The following is a 22,455-nucleotide window of genomic DNA, read 5'->3' as shown; positions in this document are numbered from 1 at the left end:
TAACAGGTGATCAACACATGGAGGTCCAATGGCTTCATACCCTGGTCTAAATTATGATATCAAAGAATCTCATTCTGCCAAAGCAGGAAAAAAGAAGGGATTCTATCCTTTTCATTTCTATCCTACTGCAGCTCTTGTTTATCTTTGAGTTGTTTCTGACTCATGGCAAGATGAACCTATCATGGGGTTCTCAGAGCAGGATTTATTCAGAGGAGAATTTGCCTTTTCCTTTTTCTGAGGTTGAGAGAGTGGTCATTGGCTTACACCCTGAACATTTGTTCTAAAGGACTAAAGGCTCTTTCTAGAGTGAAATACAATTAGGGAAAAGGTAGTGCTTCTCAACTTTATAAAAGCCTCTCAGATAATAGCCTTGAAGATTTCTGATCCCTTTCAATAATGGTGGGTTGTAAATAGTTTAATAAAGAAAAATACCAATAGTTCCTCAGATTCTTGCATTTTTAAGCAAATGATACCACTGAAATAAGTAACAACAACAAAAAGCAAACAAACAAAGAGAAACAAACAGCAAAATAATTACTGTGTTTATTTACATAATTGGGAATATATTACAGGTTACACTGTCATCTAATATTGTGAAGAATTGCAAAGTAGTTTTTGATTATTTGAGACAATTCAAAAATATTGCAATGAACTTAATTCCCATTTCTGATTTTACTTAGATACCCTGGTAAATTCAACTTGAACAGGCTTGATTAGGTGCTTAACATGGCAAGTCATGACTAACTAAAAGCAAAAAACAAAAGCTCTATTTCAGCCTGTTTCTAGAAATTTCGGCCCCTGGAAACACATGTCTTGGCTATATTCGACTTATAACTTTAAGATGATCTACATAAAGCTGCTTTTGAAGAGTATTTGAACACTTCAACTGGTACAAAGAACTGCAGCCAAATTGTTTAGTGGGATTGCTTACAGCAGGGGTCCTCAAACTTTTTAAACAGAGGGCCAGGTCACAGTCCCTCAAACTGTTGGAGGGCCGGATTATAATTTGAATAATACATGAATGAATTCCTATGTACACTGCACATATCTTATTTGTAGTGCAAAAACCATTTTAAAACAATACAATAATTAAAATGAAGAACAATTTTTTAAATATATAAATTTATTAGTATTTCAATGGGAAGTGTGGGCCTGCTTTTGGCTCATGAGATAGGATTGTTGTTGTTGTGTGCTTTCAAGGCATTTCAGACTGAGGTTGACCCTGAGTGAGGGCTGGGTAAATGATCTTGGAGAGCCGCATCCAGCCCCCAGGCCTTAGTTTGAGGACCCCTGGCTTACAGAGACTATACTCCTCCATTGCTACAATAGCTCCTCTCTCTGCTGGCTTGTTTTGGAGCTCAATTCAAAGGGCCAGTTTTAATCTACTAACCCTATCAGGGGGTGATTCTGTATTACAATACTGTGATAGCTTTTATTCAGATTATTGATCTCACATGGGTACCCTTCCATATGTTTAATTTGAATACGGCTTTCCAAGTAGAGATCTTGATAAGCCATGGTTAACTGAAAGCAGAAGCAGCAGCTTCCAAACACAAATGAGAGGAAATAGAGAAGCAGGCAGCTCACCCAGCATATTGCTTCAAATCAGGCATGAGAGTTTGGGTTCCTGCCAACCAAAATCAAAAGTAACATTCTAGGAAACATTTCCAGATGATGGGCTGTATATGTACATTGGGAAAGAGATGATTTTCTGTTGTTAAATTCTGTTGGAATTTTTTTAAATGATCTCAGGACTTTTGAATCAAAAGGGCTCCCTTTTCATAATTCCCACCCCTGCTCTAAATTACAGTTGAGTGTAACTCATTAGCACAGTAAACACATTTAGATGACATCCATATTTTTCATGTCTTACCACATTCATAACTGTTTCAGGATTTTTATCTTCTTGTTCAGTAAATGCTTTTGTGATGGCTCGTATAGAATCTTCTTTCAGCTGCTTTGAAACATCAGTCCTTGAAGGTTGCTCCAAGTATTCTGGCTCTTCTCCTTGAATGGTGGGAAAGGGTAAACAGTAAACATTCTATATTCTTAAGGACAAAAATAGTATGTTTATTAGGACACAGACCAATGAGTCTACTGTTAAAACATGAAGCCCAGTAGGGATCAAACAAGTTCACACAATTCCCATGAACTTGCTCTACAAGTTCCTGAAACATATTCCCATTCAAATTAAGACTGGGAATTGCTAAGTGAAAACAACAAACAAAACTTTGGCTTCACACGCTGAAGTACTGGGGTTTTAATTTGTCTCATTATACTACTAAAATAAGAACATTAGCATACCAAGGTATTTTACCAGAGGCAGCATTTTTTTCATCTGAACAATCATATAGTGTAAGAGTCACAAATATGCAAGGTAGGTTAAACCAGGGCTTCTTCTTAAACTTTTCCACTCGGAACTCCTTTTGGCCCCAGAAATTTTTACATAACTTTGGGCATATAGGTATTTAATATAGGTATAAAATTAAAAAATTGCCTCATTAAACTGGCTGATTTTCCTTTTTATGATGTACAGCTGAAGCATCTTCTAGAGAGTAGACTGTAAACACTGCACAACAGATTTGTGCAGATGTATGAAAGAGTCACTAGATGAACTTCAGAAAAATACTGGGACCCCAACTGTTGGTACCCACAGTTTAAGAGGCAGTGGGTTAAACCGTATACAAAGAGTCAGGCACAAGCTACAGCCTCTGGTTTGAATATCACAAACAAATTGTGAATAGAGGGTCTGTAGGATGTCTGGACTGTCTCATTAAGAGGGGCAGTCAAGCAGGAGCAACACTGCTTTCTTGTGGACATGAATACATTTTATTCATTTCCAACAAAATGTAATTCTTTAGAACTCTGGCTTATTGTGACATCTGACCCAGACCAATATTTCTGATGATACCTAACTGCAAGTATATGGCCTAAAATATAAACTTAGACCGCCCCCCCCCCCCCCCGCAAATTTGCAGTACGATTACTTCTCAATCAAAGGAAAACATTATTTATTGTTTTGCATTTTATTTACATATTTACATGTCCTAATGGAAATGTAAGCAGCTACTGGGGAGAGAGGACTGGTAACTAAACCAGTGTACCATCAAAGTAATCTTGCATTGGGCATTCACTTCTGAATGCTCTTGTTGCTCTGATTTTACAAAATAACAGGTTGGAGTATTGATGAAAAAAGGAAGAGAAAACGGATGAGTCGGTTATTTTCCTTACTAACCTCGAGCAGTGAAAGGCACAGGCACCCTGGCTGCTTGGGATATTAATGCTTTTTCTTCTTGTGCTTTCAGTGCAATCTGGGCATCCCATTCTTCTAACTCTTTTTCAAAACGTTTATTGTCTTCTCTGACATAATCTCTTAAATCAGGAGGCAACGTATCGATTCCAACAACCATTTGACCTGTTTCCTTGCTGAATTCTTCTGTAACAACATGCAACATATAGGTTCTATCCATTAAAGAATATGAAAAGCAACATGCACACAGGTTTTTATAAAATATTTTAAACCCAGATGTCTAAATCAGTAACACACAGGGCATAGCTATGGAAATATAATGAAATAAAAAAAAAACAGCTTGTTTTCCACTCTAATGTATACATTAATGATATACATTTTTATAATGAACCCTAAATAAGCAAGGCTCTTCTATCTACATTGTTGTATATCTATGTTTATTGTGTGGGCCATAGAAGTAGCCATCCTCCCAATTTCTTGCCCATTACCAGCAACCCTTTAGCCATTTGTTTCAAATAGATACACTTTAATACTCAAGAAGCAAAATTATAAACTAGCAGTACTCTGGTCTTTCTGATGTCAAGAAGAGATTAAGGGTTACAGAGTCTATCATTTATGTCTTTATCATATGAAACAAAGCAAGTAAAACTGAATCTCTGCATTCTGCACATTATTTACCTTGTATCAAAAAAGGTTCCTTATCATTGATATACATTAAACAGTAAGCACTTGCATTCCGGTAACCACCAAAAGAGTCCCGTTCAAGCTCTTCCCAGGTAGACTTGGTCACAGATATATCATTGTATTTCATCCACCTCCTTTGGTAGCTGTCATAAATATATGCCCAATAATGTCCTGCATTCGCCTGGCCTTCGTGAACTAATACAGCATGTAACCGATAAGGAACCTAAGTAACATATCATCAAGAGATAATACTTAACAATTTTGGTCATAATAAACAAAAGGAAAATAGGAAAAAATGAAAGAGGAAGCAGATCTATCAGGTTAAAAATCAAAGATCACAGTAAAAACTTAGTTATACTCTCATTCTATCTATTCTGTTCTATGCTGCAGTCAGCAAATGTTCCAGGAATTAGGATGTTAGAATACAAGAGCTATTAAGTAGTTAATTTGCTCCAGGTCAGTCAAAGAATGAAGGCAGAAGCAGGAAGCTGATTGTCAGTGGTTTCAGTTTTTTTTCTTTTTTTCTTTTGCTAATAGTCTAAACAAAAAAGTCAGCAAGTAGTAAAACAAGGTCTTAAATGGTATCACGTCCAAGGTCAGGAAAGCACCAACTTGGAAGAGTACTGTTAGTTGTCAAGAAAGAGGTTAGAATCATAGAATTGGAAGAGACCTTGTGGGCCATCCATTCCAACCCCTTGGCAAGAAGCAGGAAAATTACATTCAAATAGTTAAAAACACCAAAGCTGCCAGGTTGAAAACATCAAAGCTGCCAGGGAGTAGATGTATGATTTATAGACAACTGCCCCTAAACATGAGGTGTCAAATTATGACAGCATCTCCTACTTAATAACCAGAGAGCAGCATAATCTCTCATTGGCCCTTTATCACTCAATGAATGATGGTAATGGGTCTTCAGCATGTGCAGCCTTCTGGCATGGAGTAGGACCCCCCTTTGACTTAGCCTCCTCGGCTCCTTGGATTTGGAGATAACTATCATTATGAGAAAATATAGACTCCTGGAAATCTGCCTCTTTCCCTCTGTTTGAATTATTCAAATTCAGGGGGGTGTTATGAAATGTTCCTTCACATACTGTAGAAGCACCTTTTGCTGCTCACTTAACTAGGTTCAGTTCCACCCCCCCCCCAAAAAAAAAACCCCCAACAAAAACAAAATAAACCAACCTTTTCCAATGTCACTCAAGACCCGTTACAACTTTATGAGCATATTTAATACTTCTATATTCACAACATTATCTTATACAAGTTCTACTTAGAATAAATTCAGTTGGTTTAAGACTGGAGCAAATGACTCAGGCAACCATAATTAAGAAGTTTGCAGGTGAAAAAGTATGTTTTTCAAGTGAACCCGAGCTACAGCTATAGTACTATCATGTGGCTGTGTGCTTCATGAACTGTGCTGTGTTTTAGGGAAAAAATGAGGAAAAAGGAAGGATATAATTAAATAATAAAAAATAGTAGTAAGTAGGTTTTGTTGTTGTTTTTTGGGATTTAGGTACTTTTTATTATACACATGTCCAAAATAGCTAAATGTAAGAGAAAATTTAAATTAAATCACAGGAATGACAGTCTTTGAAAGGAATGAGATTATAACATTACCAATTGTTGTTGTTGTTATTTTGTAAAAATGAAATACTGCATGATATGGTATATGGTCAACACATTTTCACCAGCAGGACCACTATCATGTAGCCAATACATGCAAGAGTATATCTTGAAGTCAGGCCCAGATTGTATCATTTGGTAGAAGGGTTGAATGGGATAAAAATTTAACAAATACATAAAAACTTAGCTTGTGAGGACCAAGTCTGGTTCCTTCTGAGGTAAATAAATGAACAATGGTGTCTAGGAAGGGGAATACTTGTGTAGATATGTTCATATTTCGGTCTAAAAAAAGTTAATAAAGTTTAAATTAAGGATGGGGCACTGCATAGTGGTTGGCAGATTTCTAAGAATCTTGATTAATCTCACTTAAAATACATAGGTTATACTGTCTATATGAATCTCGACTAATATAAAAATCTCTATAAAAATACATGTTATATTTCTTATAGAAATTATACTAACCTGCACCATTGATTTGTCAGAATACATTAGTTCAATTGTACGCTGTATTCTTGCTATGCTTTCTTGCAAGTCTAATGTGAGAGAAAAATAAAAAGATTTTTTTTACACAAAACATAAACACAATGACTACTGGTTAGTTTAAATACTGAAAAACGGATTATTTTTTACCCTGCATTTAAAAGTATTTTGAATTAATTCAGGTACCATTTTTAGAACATCTTCTAACTGGCAATATAATTTTTACTAGTCCCTCCATGCACTTCCCTTAGGTATGTTATACCTTCTTGTGCAGGGTAGCTATTTTTCTCTGTTTCCAAGGCTTTCTCTGTTTCAAGCTTCTCAGATGCACACAGAATTAACATTTTCTGTTGGTATTATTTCACACCTATATAAACAGCAGTAACATTTGGATGTTCATATAATTCCTTCATATTTATACAGTGATTTGCATACTCCAGAGATTGGCAAATACGGCCTTCCCATTTTTTTTGTGATCATCAGCTCTGACCAGTATAGCCAATAGTTACAGATTACACGACCTTTAGTCTAAATCAGTGGTTCTCAACCTGTGGATCCCCAGGTGTTTTGGCCTACAACTCCCAGAAATACCAGTCAGTTGACCACCTGTTAGGATTTCTGGGAGCTGAAGGCCAAAACATCTTGGGACGTACAGGTTGAGAATCACTGGTCTAAATGCATTGAAGGGCAGGCCGTAGTGGCCCATTTTGCTCCACTTTTATTTGTGCATATAGGACGCATTCGTGTTATGTTTTCAAACTGCCTGTACATTTACCGCACAGGAGATTTCTTTACCATAGCTGCCATTACAGACAGTACAATTTAAAAAAAAAGAACTGACAGTCTGGGCTTTACAAGCTGAGTATAAGGCCAAAGGTTATGGCTGTAAGTTTCATCTGAGCCCTATATTACAAGGCTGTGGTGTTCTAACACCATACCAATAACTCTTGAAAGACCAGTGAGATTTCCCTGAGGGCTTCCTTGCTTTATATTCTGGACTTCCCATCCAGAAGTTTGAATTAAAAATTATGTGCGCTAGCAATAAACACATCTGTGAATCCATAGCCCAATTTCCCAAATTATACCTCTAGTGTCGTTTTCTACTTCTGTCCTCCAACGATGCAAACAGCCCTCCAGCACTGAAAGCTCTTCTTCTGTTATGTGTCTTGGAGCTGGATGCATTGGCAGGTCTGGAGGAATCCGAGACTGCGTGAAGGGCTTGTGAATTACTGATCGTTGTGCAGGTGATGTGCTTTGTATTTCCGTAGAAGGCCCCTGTTGTTCTGTTGTGCTACATTTATTAAAAATGGTGAAACATTCAGTGTAAATAAACCAACTCAAGGTATCATTGCAAAAGATACTCCATATTGGTAAAAAAAAAGGAAGATTCTTCATCCTTGAAATTGCAAAACCTCTTCAACCCTCTCTTGACAGTCATGATTAAATGCATCCAGACAGTCCAAGGTAGGAGTAGGGAGTGGATGGGTAGGATCCAGCAAATATCCTCATTTACTCGAGTATAATGTGCCATCGAATGTAATGTGTACCTTAATCTTGAAGCTGCATGTTACAATAAATGGATTTGTCCTTGAATGAGTTGTGCTTAACAGCGCAGCATAGCGTGCCAGGGAGGCGGGCAGCATGAGTGAGGCCATTTAGGAAGCCATGCACACAAGTCTCAATTGGCTCCATTAACAAGGCCTAGAAAACTGATTATGGGGGGTGGGAGTGGTTTTAAGGCCTCATGAATGAGACCGTTTGGAATCACATGGGACTGAGCCTAGGGGGTAGGTGAGCGAGAGACCCCGGGGGCAGCCTAGGAGTCAGGATCCATGGCTAAGCGGCAGGACTGTCTGGATCCCCACCCAAGTACTTCTCATCCTTCTTTTGGTGCCATAGACCCCTGAGGCTCTGCCGCCGCCACCACCACCAAAAACAGCCTCCTCACACCCTCAAACCTCCATTTCCAATTTTCGGGTTTTGGTTTCCTTTGGCCTTTTCACAGGTGGGTTTATGTGTGTGACTCTGACACGCCATCAAATCTAATGTGCACCTCAAGTTTGGTACTGTAATTTAGCCAAAAAAGGTGAGCATTAGACTCAAGTAAATGTGGTATGTGCCAGACATCTGAAATGCCATAAGCCGGTACTTCTCAGCCACAATGAGGCTTCAATTGTCGTGTGGTGTTCAGGTCTACCCCATTTCAATTCAAGTTTTACTCTTACAATTTAAAGGTAAATGTAGAGTTAATTGAAGCTCAAATGAAATGGCTGGGATACCTGAAAATCTATGCCTATACAATCCTGCATACATCCCTCTAGCTTTCTGGAACTTAGCATTTCAAAGCAGTATACAAGTTCCCATGGATTATCTATTATACAAATCCCTCATGTCTCCTTAATGAAGTATTTTTCTAGAATATTCAGTAGTAACGCTTTTGAGGAGAAATTAACAATAAAGAAAATTTGAAACAAAGTTTAAAAAGACATTTGTACAACACAAACCTTTCTTGAAGAATAAGTCAACGTATCTCAAATGAGATGGGGCATATTGAGCTATATTTTTGGAATTGGTGAAAGTTTATCTCTTGTTTATCAAATACTAATTATATCATATAATAATATTCCTATCTGTGTTAGCTTTAAGGCCTATATGTATCTGTTCACAGGTCTATTGTAGTTTACCTTGAGTTTTCCACATAAACAGAGTAGAAGCTGAATGAACTAGTGGGGGAGAGGGAGTTACTGCTGGGAAGAGGGAGTTACTGACAGCTGGGCAAACCACACAAACATCCCACTTGGTCATTCAGTAAGTTACCAATTTCCTGTATTTAAGCAAATCATAATCAAAATATTGAGTAGTCATGAAGGCTTTTTACCTTGGCATTGTCTGTGTTGACAAAGCACCACTAGGAAGAGCACTAGTATTAAGATCCTCAATAGGAGACTTACACACTGGCTTACTTGATGCGAATTCCAGTGCATACTGTAAGACATCTACCAAAGGGAACCGTTTAGGACCAGAACCATAGCTTAAATACCTGTAAAAATAAATACTATTGTTACATAAGAAACACCTTCCAAACACATGCTTTAATTACATTTCATAAACTGTTTCTGAATTATTGAAAAAAAAATCTGTCTCATGAACTATGAGACAATGGCAATATGTTTGTGGTAGAGAACACAAGACAGATGGGTGATTGTCCACCTAGTGTTTGAAATTGCAGCTCTCATACAGTCCTGGATGGTTCTAAAAATCACAAACATTTGTTGCATTTGACTTTGCCTAATTTTGGGGAACCAGTGACCACAAATAACATCCAATAGAGAAAGTTAACACTGTACTGAATATAACTTATAAAAAGTACAAAAACAGGTTTACATTTTATGAGTACCTCATTCTATCACAAAGAAACAAAACAGCTCGGCAATGCAGGTGCCTTACATGTTAATAATGCTTAATTCAAACCTTAATATCTGTAGGTGGAGAAGGAGAAATCCCAACTGAAATGTGCTGACAGTTAACGTAAGTACTTCTGAGTTAAACTGACACTGAATGTTTCTAATTCTACAGAAAAGTCCTATTACACTCCTTACTCCTAAGTTTACTCTCAGAGCAACAAAAATTTCCTCAAATGAAATTCTACTTTTTTACAGTGCTAATGCATTTTAAAACTAGAATTAAAAACAATATCAAAGAAACTTTCAAGAAAAGTGATATGTAAACATTATATCTAAAATTTCCACATTATTTATACATCATATCAGATTAATGATCTATATTACCGTTCTAATCTCTGCTGTAATACTGTGAGGTATTCTTTGAGTCTTTTGATTTCATCCCTCTTTATTCGTGTTATTTCTCTGTTTTTGTGCATATATCTGTTAAAAGTAAAAGTAGTAAACAAATGACCTATTTTACCAATAACAAGTTAAATTCAAAGTCAGTTCCACTTACCACAAAATTAGAGACCATAATTTCTAACTAGGACTAATGACAAATATAGCCCAGCAATATTTTGATCTTCTACTCACTTAAACTAAATTGATTAAATTTGTTTCCCTGGGAAACACAGATTGGATTTAAGTCATCTGAAAATTTCCTGATGATCTGTCTAAATTTTAATTTATAAAGACAGGATAAACAAAGATCACTGTCAACATATCTACATGAACTATTTTTAAGTTTTAAAAATATGAATTGCTGTCATTAAAGAACCAACAGCTTGTTACAAAAGAGTAGTATGGATCCAGAATTGACAGACAACAATGTTTTACTCAGACAACACACTTTCACCTAATTATGGGAGAGAGGTTATTTTTTTCTCACATACCACAACTACCGGTATGTATCATTTTCAGAATAGTGAAAAGGCTGTTTGGTAAGGAGTCAGGGATTTCAGTTTTATTCATATATTTAGTTTTAAAAAAAATTATAACTAAGTTTATAATTGCTATAGTTAATACATTCTGTTCCTGTTGGTTCAATTTCTGTGTTCAAGAAGATCTTAAAGTACAGAACTTCAATGAATTCAGAAAAAAAAGAATAATAACTTAACTTTGGGAAACCACTAAATACAGGTAAACACAATTACTAGTTCAAACCAGTGTGTGCCTACTGAATGAACTGTAGAGAGATATTTTTTTAAAATAAAAATTCTTATTTTTCTCTACTCAAGCTGGAATTAGCAATTGGATTTAGCCCTCCATGCCCCAGAACCCATGATCACCTTTTAGGAACATATCCTTTACTTAGGGCCTTCTTTTACATTTAGAAACATGACCATTTTGATTTTTAGTTGTTGATAGATTGGTTAGTGTTTTTTGCATATTGCAGTGTAGGTTATATAGTGGAGACAAAGAATCAGACAGTATACTTGTACCTGTCCAGGTATAAAATCTGAGGGAATTCTAACTTGTTGTGTATCTTTTCTGGCCTCCCCAAAGCCTGATTGAATTCAAATCTTGAGAGCTCAAAGGTTAAGACAGGAGGAAGTTCAGTAAACCAGTGCTGCAAAAAACAAAACTGTATTTTAGATAACTGCAATTTAGATACATTCTCTTTAAATAACATATCCATTCAACTCATCTGAACAAAAACATGTTTGGGAGAATATTATAACAGTAATTTTTTCATAAAGCATCATTTTACAGCTATACAATGTTGCATTTGTTTTCAAAAACTAAATCATATCTACTGTAAAAAATTGTCAGCAAAAGCTAAAAACCCAACATATTCTGAAATTAATGTTGCTCAACATATATGGACAGATCTAGAATTTGAAAACACACGCAATTTATTATATGAAGACTCAATATAAGAATCTTCTACCCCTTGTACCTCTAACTGTGACAAGAGAAACTCCTGTGTGGCTTCAAGATCAGTATTTGTTTCGCATGTCATTCTATAAGAACAGCAATAGTGTCACTGCAATTATATTAACCTTCTTATTTCATCAAAATCAATCTGTTGATGTAAAATCAAATGGCACCGTGTCTCTTGTGGTAACTGACAGTTTCATAGCAACAAATTTCTACTTCACAGTTAATGATCTCCTTCATTAATTCACTACTGTGGATAATTTTGTGAACTTAATGTAATGCATACTGACTTTTTGTTCTTAGATAAGATTGAAATGCTAAAACAGCTTGATATTTCCATATTTTATTTTTTTGAGAGGGAAGGGAATCTCACATTTTTTGTTTGCTTTAATTATATATTTAATCCAAATTACTGACCTTAGCATATAATAATCAAAATTTGTCAGATGCATGTAATTTCAATTTTGTAGTGTCTGTTTTTCTAGAAAATGAATTGATCTGTTCTCTTTATTCCCACTAGGCTGAACTTTGGATGCAGTAAGTATGAACTGAGAAACTCTTTACGAAAGATGTGATCCTAGAACCTTAGAGAAGATCAGAACAAACAAAAATGAAAAAGGTATTATCCACAGAGAAAACCAATAATTGTGGAAAAAACCTGAGGTTTTATGGAGAAACAAACTGATTCAGAAGGGAATTTTGGTATCTTCAGTTAAGTAGCAAACTGCTGTTTTATTTTGTTTTGCACAAACAGATGGTGTGCATGTGTGTGTGTATGAAAGACACCATCAAAACACATTGATCTTTGGTTATTAACAGGCACTTGTACATTTTAACATTCCGTGTGATAGCTTCATGGCAGTGAATGAAACCTTTCTGAATTTGAGCTCTGGAAGTTACAGATGCAGGAGGTGTTTCTTTGTCAGAATACATAAGTAGGCAAGAAAGCTTTCTTCAAAGTCTTGTCAATTTGAAAAGATAAAAATCTATATTGTAAGGTTCTGGTACTGAGACTCACAGTACACTGAATTCATTCATATTCAGAGAAGGCCATGACTACACTTTGCAAAAGATAAATATTTAAAAATCTCTGAATGCTAAAAGAAAGTGGTTGATACGTATTTATAGTATAGATGGACATGATAAGTTGAAGTTCTTACTTGGCAAGCAGTAATATTATCCACTCTCATAACCCGTTCCAAGTTGGGCAACCTGGCATTTTTGTAGGTGCGCCAATAACAAGAGCATGTTTTCTACTTAGTTGAAGATATATTGTGCATAATTTATATTACTTGGAATGATATATTTAACCCTTTAAACTTTTTATCCATCTCTGATCATTCCTTCATTATCATTGTAAATATGAAGAGATTACTGAAAAGGGTTATTGAAGAATTGCAAACATGCCACACAACTGTGAATTGAAGCACATTTCTGAGAGCAATCAAGATGGTTACATCTGACCACTTCTCAGGTTAAAATGAGATTGTCCACAAAAACAAATGAATCAACATAGTAACATATGAACCATGACAATACTATTTTCAATATCAATGGTTCAACACAAAATGTATATTAAACATGTTGATGTCATTTTCAAAATCAGTTGAATCAGTTAATGTTAAATAATCAAATTAAAGGAAAATAAAAAGGTGGCTTTAGGGGTAGATATAAGCCTTGTCTAATGCTTGTCTCAAATGTTTTCTAGGGAATATTCTATTTCATTACTGCTTGAAGCATGGCAATAAATAAACAGCCCATAAAATTATGCAAGTTGTCTCTTTCAAATATAACTTTAATAAAGGAAATAACGGAAAAAGCATTCTGCATCTCACTAATCCAAATTAACATGCAATATGTGGAACTTTTACTTCGGGCTGAAACAGAAGACGCATCTTATCAGAGTAAATAAACAGGCTGCCAAAATATTTTGCATTTGTGTCATCCATATTTAAAACCCAGTCAGCATCACGGGAAGGGTTACAAATGTCTCCAGAAGCCTAAGCATATCACTCACCTCCTGGCCAGACTTCCCAGAATTTTCTGAGTGTAAGGATTCAATTTCCCCTTCGACCATGGCAGCTTCTAGGCACTCATGCAGATCTTTGAAGCCATTCACTTGAAGTGGGTACTGACCAAACATTTCTGCATTTTCAAATTTCTTCCCTTATCAAAAGAGGGATGTGTTAAGATTTCAATAGTAAAATATCTATCCATGATTTATTCATTAAAATAGGCCTATCCTGCCCTATATCACACCACCCTGTGGTGGCATACAATAGTAAAACAAATTAAATGATGAAATCATGTTAATAGATTAAAATATAGTAAGTTAAAATAGTCTAAAACTATGGTAGACCCTTATTCTTTTTAATATTTTTTCTGCCAATGCCACTTAAAAACTTACAAGAGAGATTTCTGAAGATACAAAGGAAAAACAACAAGCTTTAGAGATACATAAATAGAATTATCAACAAAATGCATGATGTTTAGACAATGGAAACTACTGTATTTGTATAGTAAAGGATAGTCTCAGTTACAAAATAGTGTTTAAAATAGCCTCAAGAGAAAGGATTAAGAATCAGACAGGGTCAATATTGTATGCAGATTTTGTTTTCTATCTTTACTATCTCTAGTTAAAGGGATTCCCACCAGGACCAAGAAGCATACTTTTCTAAGATTTTACAGTGCTGCTGCCAGGAAAGGACACTGATGTCAGCACAAGACAAATTAATCCTAGTACAGCAACATATGTATACCTGTACTAAAATCCCCTGGCCCCAAATCCCCATACATAGGAGTAATTCTTCATTGATATCAAGTAGGACTGGCAGATCTGGGGGCATAATGACAACGTATAAGCTATCTTATCCTGAAATCGGGCTCCATGGTAGATAAACAGATCATAAAGAGTACTTTCCATAATCTGTTATGAAATGTTTGCAGACAACTTTGCAAATGTCAGTGGAATTTTAAGCCTGCAGTTTAACACATACTGTTAAGCAACGGCTTATTCCATTTGCAGTTATCTGGAGGATGCCAAACATTTTTCTCAGATTTTCAGTTTACTTTTTCTCTAAACAAACTTTTTGAAATAACTTGTATGCACTATTTTTGTTCATCATTAAAATTCTGATGGAAGAAGTGTGGTGACAAGAATGTTTCCACTCAAGAGCAGTACCTTCAAGAACTCCAACTGCTAGAAACCGCCCATAAAACAATTCTACCATCGGGTTCTTTGGCTTCTCTCCATCTCTAAAGAGACAACAAATGTTTTAAGAATATAAATCAAAAATATCTGGAGTTAAAAGAATGATCTGATTCCTTAAAACTTAGTCTAAAACTCAGAACTAACACCAATCCTTAAAATATCATTCTATATTGGATACACTGAAACATTTTCATTGCTATAGATGAGTAGCACATTAAATTCCTGAAAACAGAACCATTGTGGGGATGATGAAATGAAGCCCTTCTCAACCCCAAACAAGCTCCTGTCATGCAGAAACCCAGGATATACTACTTGCTGTTACTTACTGTTCCTCTTCAGCTTTTATTTGGAAGGCATCTTCTAACCAGTCTAATAACTTATGTGTGAACTCACTGACATCTTGCTGTTGAGAGATAGTAAACAAATATACAGTTATATCTACAACTGCAATAGATTCTGTACACTCTACAGCTTTAATAATTGTAGATGTTAGTTCTGCTATATCTAACACATATCCAAAAAGGCAAGTGATATCTCCCTAGGAAAGATCACGATGTGATCTGGAAGCATATAATGCTAACCAAGCAAAAGGACACTAAAAATTTCAAGGTGAACATGAATATAGTATTTTTATTCCAATGAATTATACAGAAATCTAACTCTGGCTAAGAGTACGGTATACCAATATAATCCTGTATTGTGCTACTCTCACAAATATTTGCACGGGCAGGAACATAACAGCAGTGGTAACATAACACCACCTCTGGCTTCCTACTGGCATAAGAAGCAAATAAAATGTCGTGTCCAGCCAGGCCCGGCGGATCACTGCTGTCATGACAAACCAATTTCAAAGCAGATGGAATCTTATACAAAATATTTTATCATAAGATACTGATATTACAGACATTGATATTGCTGGTGTTGCAGTACAATACAACAAACAGAAACTTTACCGGCAACATTAGATTGAGGCAGAAATAATGGATCACTACAAGACCTGTTTGACTTTTTTCCAGAGAGAAAAAGGAGTTTATGTGCGCATTGTTTTTCCACTAATCATGGATATAAAATGATATTGCTAGAAGACATCATCTTTCTACAGATCTGTACATATTCCTCAACCATAATGAGACTTGCATTGTGATATGATGTTCTAGAGACCTTCCTCTTCTCATCAATACAAGTTGCCAAGTTTATTATTATAACTTTAGGGTCAATTCTACCCCCACTGATGTCACTAGAAAAACCGAAATATAATGCCCATAAGACGCTAAGAATAGAATAACTTTATTCCCATTGTACATCGTACAACAAAATTAAATGCCATCCCCAATAATATATAGGTAGAATTACAAAACAAAACATTCACACAACCACATTCTAATCTCTACTGCATGAACCCTAATGCCACATCAGTGTTAAACAAGTTCAATATAGTCACAACTTAAGCATCAAAGAGCACCCATTATCCCCTATTTTTAAGCTACATTTCATGCTTACAGAACCTCAGAAAACATTCTTGGGAATGCCTTCTTGTGAGAAGGCAAAATGCCGATTTTAAAAAACCAAACCAAAATATTATGTTGTTTATTACATTAAATCTCTCTACTTCTCTCTCTCTCGTTCATATACACGCAAAACAAAGAATATTAGTGAATTCATAATGAACAATGCTAACGTTGTCTTTTGGGATCATTTGACACTCTGGCAATGCTGTGTGTCATATGAAAATGCAGATGAAAAATGGGTATCATTCATTGGAAAATTAGCCATAGCAACTCAAAATTTAAGAAAGAAATTTTTTGAGCAGTGAGCACTTTTACAGGATTCTGAACCAAGAGCATTAAATTGATAACTTGCACCATGTCATTAGTTGAGTAATTAGCTAAGAAAAAGGTAGTTACACTAAAGTAGAAGAAAAAATAACCAGAAATTTCACACTGTTTCTGTCTGTTTGCTGCAGTGATCTATCCATACATTGCTTCTTCAACACATGTGAATAGCAGCACTTTGGGTTTTAAGAAAGTCCTGACAACTGGTTAATAATGTACTAAAGAAATGACAAAGATTATCCTTTGCTCAGTGAGGGGAAAGACAAATATCAAATCAATTTTGGAGCATCTCATGCAAAATTAGGTCGTAGAACTGAAGATGCATATCCTGGGTCTATCATAATAATTTAATATGGTATTGAAAATCTTAGCTTGAGGGTTTCCATTTTCTAAAATGAATAAAAGTCAGTGATGATTGTGATTTTATTCCAATTACAGCATAACTACTCTTTTAATTCTTATGTTGTTGGTATCATGAATGGTTTTTGTTTTGTTTTGTTTAAAAAACACATTCAAATGCTATCATGCTTTATACAATTTATGACTTATTTGTGTTTGGCCCAAAAATCTGACTTATATAGTACTTTTTCTATCTATAATGGGTTAATAACAACAGCACCTTCAATGGGTAACATAAACAGATTATAAAAATCTTTTATTATGCCGACAGCTTCCTAAAACAGTTAAGCTTCTTACTGCTTTTTTGGATAATGGGATAAAGGCTTGAACAAGAAGATTTATCTCAGTGTGTAAGATTTACAGAAGTGCATGAAATTAGATAACATTAAGCACATATTTGTATAGACTAATAAAATGTATTATTGTAACCTCTTGTTTTCATTGTTTATTCAACTATAATTCTTACTCTTATTTCTATTCAAAGTAAAATAGAATACATTAACATTACCTGTTGGGAATCATTCGATTTGAATGCATCTTTAAGGATTTCAACAGCCCTTGATGGATCAACGTATTTTCTTTTTGAGCCAGCAAGAAGTGCAAATAGATATCTTAATTCACGCATAAAAGGCAAATTTCTATGTTCCTGTATTTGGAATAAGTTTAAGTAATATATTATGTTACTTTATTAATTTCACTTTTTATTGCTACTAAATTAAATATTCTGAACGAATTCTGAATAGTGAAGCTACCTGAATATTGTTTTATTAAACCATTACAAACCAACCAACCAAAGAAAGCTTTCTAAAGCAGGGTTTTTAAACTTTTTCACTCATGGCCCCTTTTGGCCCTAGAAATATTTATGTGACCTTAATATAACGGTATATTCAGGTCATAAAATCAAGCATTTACTGAAAACAAATCAGCATTTGCAACACTTTATAAACAGGCTGATTTTACTTCTTATGAAGTACAGCTGAAGCATCTTTAGCAGAGTCCACTGTAAACACTGCGCAAGATATTCTTACAAATGTCAAAAACAGGGACTAGGTGACATTTAGTGTTTTGGGACCCCATCACTGGGCTAAAGGGACCCTATCTGAGGTCGGATCCACAGTTAATAAGCAATGCTCTAAAGTACATGGATGGAGAAATGATAAGAGCCCCAAATGTAGCACAACTGCATTATCCGGGGGGGGGGGGGGTCAGAAAATAATTCGTAATCCTCTAAATCTGTAGTACTTTACTTTCATTCTATGCAAAGGATAGGAATAACATCAATGGCCTGAATAACACTGAGAAACAGCCATAGTAACAACTTCTAAATTCTAAAACATACTCAATAATAGGGGGAACTGTATAGTAATCTTGAGATTACTATACAGTGACAAGTTTCACAGTTATTTAACATCTTGTACCTCTTGAAAAGGTCATTTATCACTTCCACAGTATCACATAGCAATGATCACTACCAACAAAATTCTTTAAGGGTAATTATACTGCTTATTACAGTTGTTATGACACAGATGTTTATGATGAAACACCACTTGTGGCATCTTATATGAAATGAGACAGAGAAAGCCTGACACGAATGTAAGGGGATTTGCATTTTGCATGTATCAAATCTCCTAGTTAGTATAGGTCTCCACTGCTATCTGGTCTTCCAAAGCATGAGCAGGGCCCTTTAGGGTACACTTTATGTTGCTGACACCAATTTTTTTTAATGCTAACCCTATTAGGGTTATGAGACAATATCATTAATAACACAATAGTTATGGGAGAATGAATCATCAGGTTGGGATCTTAACTTGTTTCATAAATCTGGCAAGATCCATGAAATCACTCATTTTAAACATACATGGATGTTCTACACCTGTAATAAACATATGATAAATCTAAGGGGGTTATTAAGCATGAGAAGAACTGTGTTACCCAGTAAGCAATATGTATTTTTAGCTTTACCTTTTGGTTTCGGGGAAGATCTTGAGCACTTGCAGGTGGACTATAATTCAAAACTAGCCTTCGGAATTCTAGAAGATTAAATAACGACTGAAAAAGGAAAATAGGAATTTTACGTTAAAATTTCAAAAAGTTAAACATTGTGTTGGATATTTACTCTATGATATATCAGAAAAATACAATGACATATGTAAGTTGTTTATATGTAATAACTCATGAAATGTGCTTTTTATGTTTCTCTTTTATTTTGAAAATGTCTCATACTCTGAATTGTACAATGAATTAACTATATGCAAGGTATGAATCACATATGTATAGACATACAGGAAAAAGTACTTTACATTTAAAAGTTATTAAATCAGACAACAAGGAATGGAATCATAATTTGAACAAATATTATACATATAACTGCATTAATAAAAAGTCTTGTAGCAGTGTCATTCTTTTAGCACCCAGTTTCTATCGTCTCTAGAATAGTTAATTCGTATATCCAGTTCTTTGTATTTGTGTGAAACACTACACTATTTTCATGATTCTTTATAATTTTATTATAATAACTGTCCTGCTAGGCAGTGGTTCTCAACCTATGGGCCCCCAGGTGTTTTGGCCTACCAGTTGTTGGGATTTCTGGGAGTTGAAGGCCAAAACATCTGGGGATCCAGAGGTTGAGAACCACTATGCTAGCGGAATCTGCAAACATCAATGTAACACCATCTTTTTTACTCTTCTCACTGATGTCATACAGGATTTATCCTTCAGTGCTTCTATTTTCATGGGAGATTATTTATTATTATTATTATTAATATATACTGATTTTTCTCTCCATACAAAAACTCACATTTCAAAATCACAGTATTCGTTGATGGTCTCAAACACCTTCATCTTGTAAACCCTGCCTGAAAAGAAAGGTTTTAGCCTGCTGCTGGAAGGCCAGCAGGCAGGTGGCCATTCTGGCTTCCCTGGGCAGGGAGTTCCAGAATTGGGGGGAGGGGGGGGAGCTGTCATGAATAACTTTTCAGGGTCCAAGCAAGTTTGTACAAGGGGATGTGGTTAGCCAAATAGTCTGGACCTGAACTGTCTAGGGCAGAGGTCCTCAAACTTTTTAAACAGAGGGCCAGGTCACAGTGCCTCAAACTGTCGGAGGGCCGGATTATAATTTGAAAAAAAAAGATGAACGAATTCCTATGCACATTACACATATCTTATTTGTAGTGCAAAAGCCACTTAAAAAACAATACAATAATTAAAATGAAGAACAATGTTAACAAATATAAATATATTAGTATTTCAGAGGGAAGTGTGGGCCTGCTTTTGGCAGGTGAGATAGGATTGTTGTTGTTGCATGCTTTTGAGTCATTACAGACTTAGGTAGACCCTAAGCGAGGGCCGGGTAAATGACCTTGGAGGGCCGCATCCAGCCCCCGGGCCTTAGTTTGAGGACCTCTGGTCTAGGGCTTTAAAGGTCATAACCAGCACTTTGAATTGTGCCCAGTAACAGACTGACAGCCAGTGGAGCTGCTTCAACAGGGGGTTGTCTGCTCCCTGTAGCTAGCCCCAGCTGCAACCTGGCTGTGGCTCTTTGGACCAGCTGAAGATTCCAAGAACCCTTCAGGGGCAGACCCATGTAGAGTGTTATAGTAATCCAGACAGGATGTAACTAAGGTATGTACTACCCTGGTCAAATCTCACTTCTCAAAGAAAAGGTGCAGTTGCTGCACAAGTTTTAATTGTGCAAAGGCCCTCCCAGCCACTGCCGATACCTGGGCCTCCAGGAGGCCCCCCAGTGCTGAGTTAAAAAGGACCACTGTCCACATTTAAACTAGAAACCCAACACCGATCTTATCAATGGTTATTTTATTGGAACCAGATATATGTAAGATAGGGAACACTATTAAAACTTTCCAAAGTGGGTAGTAAGACCAAAGTGAATTTTAAGTAATCTACTGTGCTGCAAAGAAAAGTTGCACAAAGAGGTAAGTTGGAAGTTTCAGCTGATACTGGCTACCATCATCAGAGTACTTCGGATTCCTGACCACAGGGACAGTACGTCCATCCTGAAAGAACGTATTATCTCTTACTAAGCAATGTTCATGGTCTATATATTAACATTAACATAACTCCTGAACAACTCAGGTCTAGGTGACTTATAAAACTGCTTCCCCTGTATAAATCCATTAGACTTACATGGATGCATTCGAATTTTAAGGATCTTCAGAGTAAGTATGAAAATGCTACAACTTATGTAATCTGATTCGGTGACAATACAGAAGTCTGTCTTTGTGATGACGCCTACACTTTGCTTGGAGGCATTAAAAGTAATGTGTTTCCAACAATTATTTAAGATGCTTATCTTTCTACAGGAATTTGCTGAACCTAAGTGCTGATTTTGTAAGCCCTGTATTGTCAGACAGAAACACATTATTGTTTTTTTATTTGGTTTTTATGTAGGTTTTAAAATTGCAAATGGCTTACTTGTTTTTAATTTAGCATAAAAATGTTTTGAACAAAATTTTACGAAGCAACTGTAAAAAACATTTTACAGACTGCAAAGTTACATGAAAATGCAATTTTAGTTGGTTAAAATATATATCCTCACAAAAATCCTGAAAGCATGAATTCATGTTCAGAAAATAATATATCATGGAGCTAAATCAAGCATAATGCTTGAAATGGTAGTGAGATTTCTGGGTCTTTCTTCTCCCATCTCTGTGGCACCAAAATTGCTTTTTTGGGGTGAAGGGTGAAGGATCCAGCCTTCCACATTAGATTTGAGGAATGCTTCATAAACAGCAGATAGAAAAAAACTGTAGGTCCACATAATGCTGGATTCCAGATTTGGAGACTAGGATGCAGAACAATGGCTTCAAACTACAAGAAAAGAGATTCCATCTGAACACTAGAAAGAACTTCCTGACTCTGAGAGCCATTCAGCAGTGGAACTCTCTACCCTCCCGGAGTGTGGTAGAGGCTCCTTCTTTGGAAGCTTTTAAACAGAGGCTGGATGGCCATCTGTCAGGGGTGATTTGAATGCAATATTCCTGCTTCTTGGCAGGGGGTTAGACTGGATGGCCCATGAGGTCTCTTCCAACTCTATGATTCTATGATTCAATTGTATGACAAGCAGATTGGCAATGTATGTTTTCAGATGCCTGTGGGTAACATCCAACATACAACAACTGTTTGTAGTTATCTGAACACTATGACTGTAATGAACAGAACACTAATTTTAATTAGCAGGCAGCATCTGAAAATGAGCTTAAACAGCACAAAAAATCTCTGCTAACCTGTTATATACAAAGCATTACAGATATAACCTATTACAAGTGATATTCAACATATGAAAATCTGGACTACTGCAACACTCTCTATGTGGGACTGCCTTTGAAGTCAGCTCGGAAGCAACAACTGGTTCAGAGATCGGCAGCCAGGTTACTAACTGAAGCACTTGTACAGGGAGCGGAAAATTCCTACATTGCGGCAGCTCCACTGGCTGTTGATCTGCTTCCAAGCTAATTATAAAGTGCTGGTTATTATCTATAAAGCCCTAAATGGCTCAGGCCCAGACTATCTGAAAGACTACATCTCTGTATATAAACCAACACAAGCACTGCGTTCAGTGGAGGAGGCTTTCTTCTCGGTCCCACCCCCGTCTCAAACGCGGCTGGTGGGAACAAGAGAAAGGGCCTTCTCTGT

At 36.0% G+C, this 22,455-nt stretch overlaps 1 protein-coding gene across 4 annotated transcripts in view; it reads right to left on the bottom strand.

Moving 5' to 3' along the window:
- The window catches only part of USP25 (ubiquitin specific peptidase 25), a 71,471-nt gene that overhangs the window by 16,116 nt on the left and 32,900 nt on the right, over positions 1-22,455 (bottom strand). For 3 of the 4 annotated variants that reach the window (XM_060770498.2, XM_060770500.2, XM_060770501.2), the window contains exons 6-18: positions 18,766-18,852; positions 17,312-17,449; positions 14,899-14,975; positions 14,543-14,616; positions 13,379-13,527; positions 10,923-11,050; positions 9,826-9,921; positions 8,916-9,077; positions 7,123-7,328; positions 6,020-6,090; positions 3,929-4,157; positions 3,236-3,436; positions 1,874-2,007 (exon numbers count right to left, since the gene is read on the bottom strand). In XM_060770498.2, coding sequence (XP_060626481.2) covers positions 1,874-2,007; positions 3,236-3,436; positions 3,929-4,157; positions 6,020-6,090; positions 7,123-7,328; positions 8,916-9,077; positions 9,826-9,921; positions 10,923-11,050; positions 13,379-13,527; positions 14,543-14,616; positions 14,899-14,975; positions 17,312-17,449; positions 18,766-18,852 — 1,752 coding nt within the window. The remainder of the gene's footprint in view (positions 1-1,873; positions 2,008-3,235; positions 3,437-3,928; positions 4,158-6,019; positions 6,091-7,122; positions 7,329-8,915; positions 9,078-9,825; positions 9,922-10,922; positions 11,051-13,378; positions 13,528-14,542; positions 14,617-14,898; positions 14,976-17,311; positions 17,450-18,765; positions 18,853-22,455) is intronic. The other variant, XM_060770499.2, reaches the window with a different exon arrangement.

Source organism: Anolis sagrei, chromosome 3, assembly GCF_037176765.1.
Source record: "Anolis sagrei isolate rAnoSag1 chromosome 3, rAnoSag1.mat, whole genome shotgun sequence".
In the NCBI taxonomy this organism is placed as follows: Eukaryota; Metazoa; Chordata; class Lepidosauria; order Squamata; family Dactyloidae; genus Anolis; species Anolis sagrei.
Note: the sequence above shows the minus strand (reverse complement) of the source record. Positions and strands in the feature narration are given on the sequence as shown.